The sequence below is a fragment of the Notothenia coriiceps genome, unplaced genomic scaffold, assembly GCF_000735185.1.
Source record: "Notothenia coriiceps isolate Sejong01 unplaced genomic scaffold, NC01 NC01_scaffold00000339, whole genome shotgun sequence".
In the NCBI taxonomy this organism is placed as follows: domain Eukaryota; kingdom Metazoa; phylum Chordata; class Actinopteri; order Perciformes; family Nototheniidae; genus Notothenia; species Notothenia coriiceps.
In genome coordinates, this window is record NW_011333040.1 from 22,004,199 (window position 1) to 22,014,101 (window position 9,903).

The 9,903-nt window shown below is 42.2% G+C and overlaps 1 protein-coding gene across 1 annotated transcript; it reads right to left on the bottom strand.

Moving 5' to 3' along the window:
* Positions 1–2,980: 2,980 nt before the first annotated feature.
* On the bottom strand, positions 2,981–9,846 carry lcor (ligand dependent nuclear receptor corepressor). The gene is made up of 3 exons (XM_010779152.1): positions 9,810–9,846; positions 8,822–8,912; positions 2,981–4,124 (listed from the first exon to the last, which is right to left on the bottom strand). Exons 1-3 carry the CDS (start codon positions 9,844–9,846, stop codon positions 2,981–2,983), a joined length of 1,272 nt encoding a protein of 423 aa, XP_010777454.1.
* Positions 9,847–9,903: the final 57 nt, after the last annotated feature.

Below are 9,903 nucleotides of genomic sequence, written 5' to 3' on the forward strand. Positions count from 1 at the left end.
TGAGGCATTTGTTCTGGGTTTTTAGTTTTCTAGAGGGCGGGGACAAACTGTACGTTGTCAGACTGTTTTCACAGCTGGCTAAGCAGCTCCTCTGCCTTTTTTCAGAGGTGTGTTCAAAACAAGTGCTTTACTTTCGACACCGGGGCTTCAATCCTGTTTTAACTATGAGATCAGTGCATTGTCCTTCGCTGGGTCCAACTCACCGCTCAACCTTTTAGACACTTCAAATGCTCAGCATTGTCAAAGTGTTGGATGCATTTCATGCATAACATCCCCTGAAAATGTTGTTTCAGGGTCTTTTCTAAAGCTTTTCCCATTGGCCATAAATACCTGCCAATCAAGCCAAGGGAACTACAAATATTTAAACTCAACTTGTGGATAACCAATAACCACAGAGGGTATATTAACATTGTATGAAACAGGTAGTACATTTTTCTAATTCTAATTAGATTGTGATTAATTCATAACTTAGAAAAAGTTTAAGATTAATAGTGTTGAAATCCTCTCATAATATATCAAATTGACCCTAACCCAAAATCAGCCCCAAAAGAGTGGTGCATGCCATTCTTTAAGAAAATAATCAAAGAAAAAAAAAAGAAAAGTAAAATATACAATACATTTGAAAAGGAGTGAATCATCATCATTTCATCTGAACAGAGGAACAGTTCTCATGTTACACATCTCACAGACTGGGCGAGCACCAGGCAGTGTTTAGGAGCGAAGAGCAACATTTACCACAGAGCACAAAAACATGAGCACCAGAAAGCTTTTGTCATCTCCCTCAATCTGTTCCTGATGGAAAATACCAGAGGAGCATTTTCCTCTCCGCCTGCGTCCTCTGAGGGATAATCCCCACCTGGAAAATGAGATGATGGTTTTTCTGGTGCTTCAGCGGCGAGGAGGGAAAACAACAAGACGACACTACGCAAAACTCAACTTCTTCAAGCTGACCATTTTTTTATCTTTTTTTTTTTTTTGAATCATGGAGGTAATCGAGAGGAAAACAAAAGAGAAGTTTGGGTCCAAGCTGCAGCTTTCTGAAAGTCTTCACACTAAAGCTTTTTTCTTCCATCTCTCTGCCCTCCGATCGCTCCCGGCCCTATATCCCCCAGAGAAGAGCTACACTACGTGCATAACCTCAAACAGCTTTCTTTCTCTCTTGAGTTCGCTTACTTTTGAAAAGTGCTATTTTAGAAGTTTACCGCTAGAAATTTCGCTCCCCAAAACCCAACATCAGTTTTCTGTTCTTTGTCGTGATTAATTTGCAGGTCTATCTGCTATGGCTCTGCCATATTTAATCACATGGCCCCTCCCTTAGTGAGAGGCGTGTCTTGTCCTCCTGTTTGTCTGCTATAGGTCCAACAGGAAAGGACCACATTTGAAACCCACATTATCTGTCTCAGTTACCCTGAGTTACAATGAGGAGAAAAGAAATCATCCAGAATCACGGATTGGCTTTAACATCATCAGTCATAATAATTTATAATATATTAAATCTTCCTTTCCCTGGCTTCTATCAACTACCCCTCCCCACTGCATATTGCCCACCCATCATCCCTAAACGCCCCTCAATAAATGCACATTGTTGTAGTTAACTGCCGTTAAATCTGTCTGAGGTTTGAGGGAAATAAACGTTTAAAACTCATCAGCTAAGCAGTTTGATTAGAAAAGGAAAAAAAAACATCAGCAATGTATTGTTGTTTGCTAAGACTAGCTAAAACTCAGTAGCTTAGACTGGCTAAAGCCTTGTATAGGAGCTAGATAATCAAGTTGATAGCAGCAGGGTTTCACATTCTGATCCTAAAAGGCCTTCATCCAATAAAGGTCTCCATGCAAGGGGTGAGCTCCCTTCGGTCACCGTTTGGAGGGCGACCTGAAGGCGGCTCCAGCGTTCCAGGATCAGCAGTGAGACACTGATGGAGGTTCATGAGGTAGCAATCCGCCTTAAAAAAGCTGATCCATAATCAGTTTACCCCTCAACTTGTCTCTTGGCAAAAAAAAGAGGGTTCTCGAGCTCCCTGGGATCTGATTATGGATCAGCGTACGCAGGCGATGTGCACCACTGACCCATTATGAGGTTGCGACTGGGCTTCGGAGACAGACCAAAATAAGTGCATGATGCAAGGGCAACAATGCCGAGGTAACCTGGTCTGTAAGCGCCGGACCAAAAGTGTAGTGCAAAAGAAAGCAAAACAAATGAAAAGATATAGATAAAGGAAACAAGTTGATTATAGAAGTCAGTAGTGTCCACGAAACTCACAAACATGCATCCCTGAATGACTTTTGTGTCTTTTCTCATTCAAAAAGGACGGGTTAATGTTGCTTTCGTCCGCACAGAGATGAGCGGAATATCTTATGGAGGGAAAGAAAAGATTTGCAGTTAAAGCGTCATGGCTACCTGGCAATAAGAGGATGGGTTTTGATTCACAACCCTGGCGAGGAATATCAATGGTATGATTAAACTTTACAGTTGGCTTCAAATGTAATGGACTGTTCACTTACCAATTTCAGATAGTACTCCGTAAGAGAGGGGAGCAATAAAGGGGCTTATGTGTCCATGGAGTTAATTTGCAACCTTCCCCTCCTTCCCATTATGTTCCCCAATTGGACAAAGCCCAAACTGCACTTTTAAGCAGCATTGGTTCAGTCTATCAAGTTCAGAAAAAGGGGAAAGGGTTTTTTTGGGCTGGGGATTATCAGCATGCTTATGGAAATTTCATTTGATTTATGTCTTTAGCTGCATTTGTTAAGCCCCTGGATATAAAAGCTAAACAAATGCTAATACAGCATTGCTTAAACCACGCTTGTTAAAAACCATCTGATTAGTTGTTTATCTCACGTTTGTTTTTAAGAATCCTCCTCATATTATCCCTGCGTTTGTGCTCACCCAGATACTGCAAAGTAAGTTGGCACAAATAAAGCCCCATCCATTTTCAAATTACTTTTGTCATTTGACTGAGGTTTACATGTGTATGTCGTTTTAGTCGATTGGTTTGAAATTGTCTTCAATCTCTTCTTTTACATTGTCCTGGAGCTCAGCAGCAGCCAGTGGCGGCCCGTCGTCTCGCGGTGTTGCGTTGAGCCTGTTCTCCGACTCCCCAATAGGAAAATCCAGGCCTCCTGCTTCCATCTTCATCATCAGCTTGAGCTTCTTCTTTGGGGGGTTCTTCAAGGTTCCCAGGCGCTCCTTCACCTTGTACTCCAGGGTGCTGTGCGGGATCCCGTACATGTTCTGAGCCTTGGACACACTCATCTTCCCGGTCATCACTTGGGTTATGGCCTCCTCCAGGATGTCTGTGTTGTACTGGCGATAACGGCCCCTCTTCTTCCTCGGCTGCTTGGAGTTGGGGTCCCCTTCTGCGTCGGAGGTGGAGTACGCTGGCCCAGAACTGGAGTGGTCCAAGTCGGAGCTCCAGTAGTCGGCAGCGCCATCCAGAAGGCTTCCAAGACTTCCTCCCCGGCGGTTCTGCTTGGGTAGGATGGCTCTCAGCTTCCGGTTTAGACTGTTTTCACCATGACATCCTCCCCCAATCCCCATGGCGCCATATCCGTACAGCTCGTTGCCATGGGGGTCCCAGGAGAGATCCATGCCCCGAACTTGTGGGATCTTTAGGTCGACAGGAGGCGAGTGGCCCTGGTCCCTCTTCCCCTCATTGTTGTGGTGGTGGTGTTGGGCTTTGGAGACATGATTGTGGTGGTGGGAACTTTTGTAGGAGAAGGCTCCGTGGTGGTTGTGGTGATTCTCCAGGAATGTAGGCAGGTCTTTGAGGTCGCTGAGGGCCCCGTTCAAAGCTCCACTGGCCTGCTTTAGCTTCATCAGGCTTTCGAGGTGGGCCTTGCTTCCCCAGAAAGAGGAAGAGCCCTTCTGGCCAAGCAAGGCGAGGGACTGCGCGTGATTGAGCAAGCCTGCTGACTCTAAATTAGCCAATGAGAGAGCAGCAGGCTGGCTCAGGAGGCGGTGCTTCTGGCTGAGGAGCTCTTCCTTGATACGCAGCGAGCGGGCCAATGGCGGCTTGAAGGAGGTGGAGTTGGCGTAGTTCTCCCTCAGTCCGTCCTGCAAGCTTGTCTGGAGCAAACCGTCCTCGTCCACCTCTGGCAGGGTGTGTTCCGCTTTAATGGAACGTCTGGATGGAGAAAAACAGAACAATTTAGGGATAGCGTCGGGTGTCTTCAAATCTGTAATGTGTTGATTCAGAATCAAAGTCCAATTTGTACCTTTTTACCACATATTAGACCTATCATTATTAAACATCACTTCATTTCCAGTGAGTGTAATTGATTTTAAATTGAGGTAGGGCGAGAAAGTCATTATGTTTTTATTTTTAAAACCCATTCATTCTCAACAAATACTGGTTTTTCGAAATTGAAAATTGAGGATTTTAACTGCGTCTATTTTGAGTTGAACACAGTAATAAAGTCAAATTTAGACTTTGAATTTAACTCATCTTCTTCTAGGAGCAGTTTGGGTTGTAAAAACATTAAACACAATTAAAAGGGCTTGAAATGTAGATATTAGTATACTTCTCAAACATTTATATTGGCAAAATGGTTCCACTCTTGTTATACCATCTTTAATTTAGCAACTACTACTTTAAGAAGGCATTGTTTATCTTTAGAGAGTCACAATCTACATTTATTGTGTTGTTTTGGATAATAATTTGCTTTAAAATTGAGTTTCTTGAATTAAAATGCAGTCATACAGTACGCGAGCGTTTTTTCTTTCTTTCTGAAAAACCATGTCTGCTGTTGAAACATACGCTTGCATTAAATTGCATCGACTCAAAACTGCTGAGGCCAATGCTCCTACTGCTGAGTAACTATAGCAACAGTGGAAAGGCTCTTTAAAAATGCTCCCTTAGGTTTGTCATAGCGGGAAATGGCTTTCAAATCAGCGGCTGGCTAGGGGGAGAAGAAACTTGAGGGGAAATACTGTATCTCTCCAGTGGAGACATAGTCTGGTGAGCTGCAGAGTTACCAACTGTGCCATGTGGGGAGTCCTCAGCGGGAGCTTTAAGACAGATTACCACAGTGGGCGGTCTCGGGCTCGATGGAGACAATACAGGGTTAACGAGAGGCTTTGGAGTCTGTACTCTCTAATAGAGTCATCAGGGAGGACGCGCCAGACAGCTTCTGAGAATCAATGGGAACACGTATTTGCAAAAATAAAAGAATAACATAACACGCAACTTACAAATGATGTACCACTTGTACATAGACTCTTATGGCACTACTTCTATTCTATTTGTTTACTTGCACTATTTTATGTTTTATTATGTTGCACTGTTGGAACAGCCTGGGACCTAAGATGTTCATCGACATACAGTACACTGTAGCTATGTACACATGACAATGAAAGCCTTGAATCTTGAATGACACTGATAGAAAGATTGTTTCAGAATCTGGGGGTATGGTTGGTGCTCCCTGAACAACAGTGTGTGCATTGAGGCTAAACATTTTGTTGGCAATTATATCCTGCAGCCAAGATTGAATATTTTTAAAATTGTATATTTAAAGGGGACCTATCATGCAAAATGCACTTTTGTACGTATTGTATACATGAATATGTGTCCCCGGTGTTCCAGGGAACTCACCAAGTGTCAGAAAACACAACCCTCTCTATTTTCAACTCCACCAATCAGGAGGAGACAGCCACGGACATTGCCGTTCGAAAGCGCTGGAGACGCTTTAGTGCATATGCCAGGCCTGTAGATGGTGCTGTTCTCACAGAATCAGCCCATGATACAAAGACAGTGTTAAATTGAGCTAAATGAGGAATGGCTAAAATGCATGATCTGTTTGGTATTTTGAAAAATAAAAAGTATAAATATGCCTTATATAGGTATGGTCCTACAGTATATAATTCAAATATAGCATGATAGGTCCACTTGTCATTGTTACACCAGGAGTAAATGGAACAGCATTTAGTCCATCATGGGACATCTTAAACCAGGTCTGATTGAACTTTTTTGGTAATTCTTAAACAATCTAAGTAAAAATGTGATTATACAGAAATCAGTTATGCTTCTAATAAAAATATAAAGAAATAAGGAATGTACAAACAAAAAAATGCAGTTTTTGTCTGAGGTCTGTCTACAAACATGGCCAGGAAAGTATTAACCAGTAACCTATAATACACACTGCAACCTGGTGTCTTAAGGGATTTTGTCTTTCTGTCAAAGGTGAATTGATGTCAGTGGGGGTGGAAACTCTGTTCAGGCTCCACCTCCTCCTGTAGTTAATATTACATGACCTCATCATTAGAGACTCCTGGTGAGGCTCGGGGCCTTTAGGGGGGCCCGAGCACCCTGAGGGAGTAGACTGAGCCCTAAGGGGCAGTTCCTTGTTTGCCTATCGTGGAAATACCTCCCGATGGCAAGGTTTACCTGCTGGGTCCTTTGTCTGTGGAAAATTGTTTGACAAGGGTGTGAATTAACAAAAAGCTTTTTTGTTGATGTTTTTTTTACAATTTAAAGGAATGTATGCCTTTCTCTACTACTAGAATTCATTTTTTCCTGGGATATTGCCAATTCCCGAGGACAATGAATTATTAATAGTGAAAAATCAGAATTTTTACCATCTTCTTTCTTTCACTCTTGCAGAACCTATGACTTTTATATTGATCCTTACTGCAGTTATATTAGAACTTCATTCCTGATCGATTGAACTCTGATTCTTTTTAGCCAAACCACCTTTTTACAAACTGTTAATTTTTACTAATAACCCCTCATTGGACTACAGAAGGTCAGTCCAAAACAAAAGACCTGAAGTGTCACAGTCTTGAAACATCAGATACAACTCCTGGTTAAAGGCCAGGTCCATACTTGAAAATCTGTATCTGCGTTTGCTCTATTGATAACTTTAATGCTCTTAATTTCAATCAAGAACTAGTGGGATAAACACTGGCCTTGTTTGGTAGCTCTGTTTCTAGGCAACACTAGTTTTTACCGGAAAGAACCACTCTTGTGACGGCCATTTGGGACTTGCGTTAACTATCATTTCAAAGCAACACTTCTCATATCTCACTTTAGAGAGCAAGTGGAGGTGTGTTTACTGTTGGACCAGAGAGCCCACAGGGGGGGGGGGGCAGATTTCTATGCCCACATCCTCCTCCACAACCACAGCCATGCAGAAATCCTGCATTCGGGGCAGGATTGTGTATCGAACCTCGACTAATCCATCTTTGACCTACAGATCAAATGCATTCCTTGAAATGGCAGCCGCGATTAGCGTTGATTGTTTATTTTCCCTCTGGATGCAGGATGCGAGTATGATGGCTACCGATTCAAACATGACTTCAAGGCAGAGTACTCATCCATCAATACATGACTGCACTAAGGATTGTCAATAGATCCACTGACACGGAGGAGAAAAGAGAAAACCGGTTTTGGGGGGCGTGGACTATAGATGTATAAGAGAACTGGATGAAACGTTGGAGGCGGGGCCAATTCATTCATTCCCTTTATTTACTTCCAAAAACTCAGTGACTTTACTAAGTAACACTTGTGCTTCTATTGGCTAGCGCTCCAACACATTGTACGTGATAGGCTAAGGGGTGGGACATCTCTAAGCAGAGCACAACAGAGCCGGCCAGCTAACCAATCAGAGCAGACTGGGCTCTGGTTTCAGACAGAGGGTGAAAAGAGGTGCTGCAGCACAGGCAGTATAAGAACAATAAAGAGCTTTTTGAACATTAAAGCATGGAGACATGTCACAGGAGAGACACAACATACAAATAAAAAAACACAAATCTAGCTTAAAAGGTCGCCTTTAAGTACTGTGAACTTAATATACTTAAAACTCAAAATATACATCACTTAAAAACGTCTCATACCCAATGTAATCTTGATTGTTTCCCTTGAATATTGAGCACCAATATATTTGTTTGTCTTTTTAAATTACAAAAAGTAGCACTGTGAACATTGTTTACTACGGAGCCCGGGAATCTCACCCTGCCCAGCCGACGTAAACTGTCAACGGGGGGTGGGGGCAGTCCGCCACTGGCTCTGTGTGTTCTGAGTGTTTGTTTCCCTATAAAAAAGCTGCGGGGGAAGCAGGTACTCTGCGAGTCACGGACATTAATTCATAGATCAAAGCAGACTGGTTTACAGACTCTCCTGTTTTGCCAATCCGGTGCTTAAACCAATAGCTCTACACCCCTGGCCGAAATGTCCATAAAATTAAGTCTGACTTCAAAATATAGTCTATCTCAAATAATGTATGCTCTGTCATTTCCCCACGTAAACATAACAGTCTGCAATGAAATGGTTGTCTGTGTGTTCCACTTCCTCATTGGTGCATCGGTAACTTTCTCAAAAAAAATACGAGAAACGAATCCGTTTTCCTAACTTTATTTTTTTTCTCTCTCCATTTTTTTTTTTTTCCCATGTCCCTTTAGGGGCTCCATAGTTTACAGTACCAAAAGCAGATTAATGGCGGTTAAATATGACTGAAATGATTGAGCAGCTGGGAACCCAAGTAGAGAACTGTCTGAATCTAAACCAACACACAGGACAACTTGTCTAATCTGACATTAAAACAATAACAGCTGATAAAATCTGCCTGATGGTTTTCATCCACTCGTGAAATCAATCTTTGTCAAAGGAGGTGCTTGACTGCGGTCTGACTTAGATTTGAATCATGATAATCAGAACAGTGTCATGTTCTTCCCTCGGGCTAAACTCCACACAGTGCTTAGTGTTAAGACTGACAAGTGCTCTGTGGCTCAGAAACACAACAGGCGTTACTGCTTCAACCTCTCCGCTGTTGTTTTAGGAGAATGGCCGTGGCGCAGCGGCTGGTTTGACTAATCCTGTTATCTTACCCTTTGACCCTGGGCTCAGGGGAGAAGCCGGGGAAGGTTTTGAGGTTGCCTGCGCTGAGGCTCTTTTTGGTGGAGAGGTCCAGGACGCCGTCTGAAGAGAAACAGGAAATAAAAGATTTAACACAACTTAGCGTGAATCAAAGCAGTAATGGTTTTGAAAGAACACACTGCGCACGTAACTACATCTTTTCAGGGCTGGAAAAGTAGTTTTTTATTATTTTAGGTCTCTTTTTTTATTTACCTGCTATTCAACTATTGCTGTAACTCTGAAAATGTCCCCGCTTTGGGACTCACAAAGGATTTCTGATAGAGATGTCCCGATCCGATCACGTGATCGGGGATCGGAGCCGATCACGTGATTTTCAAAAGATCGGAATCGGGAGAAAAAAAGTCGGGGAGTCGGGGATTTTTTTTTTATTCAATGTTACATAACAAAATGACTGTTCAAGTCTTAAAGTCATCCTGAGGCCGTAGTGTTTGGTTTCAAGGACACAACATCTGTATCGTTTGATTCTTGGGCTTGTTTCAAGGACCTGGTTGCTTATTTTCTCGTCAAATCTGCAACAGAGTGGCGCGTGTCTAATAGTAAGAGTAAGCTTAAACGAGTACTGATAAGCTTATTTTGTTGTGATCCAATGCTGCACACTAGAACTGATCCAATGCTGCGTGAAAGAGAAGCTATATCATGTAGGAATAAATATCCAATAAATAAAAAATAACCTTAAGGGACAACTTGAAATGCCTTTTTTTCTTTTTTTTCTCTTAATACATTGCATAAGACGGATCGGGTAAAAATAGATATCGGCAATTGTCAAAATTAAATGATCGGAATCGGATCGGAGCAAAAAAGTGTCGGAATCCCTAACTTTCGATTCTGTATTCCGATATTATACTTAAGCATAGGGGGGAAAACAATTGAAAAAACTCTGTAACAAGTTCAAGTCCGTACTTAAATCCAGCTTTAAGGGCAAAATAATGAACATCTAACTAATACGGACGAACCCAAAAGGACTGAACAGGCTCATTTCAGCTTCAAATATATATTCAATACTGCGATTATGATTATTGATGCATTAATGATG

What these genes read in the sequence shown, in the direction of transcription:
- lcor (XM_010779152.1), bottom strand. Translation starts at nt 9,846, where the DNA reads ATGAGCCTGTTCAGTCCTTTTGGGTTCGTCCGTATTA. An exon ending in TTTTGGGTTCGTCCGTATTA is followed by an intron (nt 8,913 to 9,809) that starts GTTAGATGTTCA and finishes GTTTCTCTTCAG; the next exon opens with ACGGCGTCCTGGACCTCTCC. An exon ending in CCTGAGCCCAGGGTCAAAGG is followed by an intron (nt 4,125 to 8,821) that starts GTAAGATAACAG and finishes TTCTCCATCCAG; the next exon opens with ACGTTCCATTAAAGCGGAAC.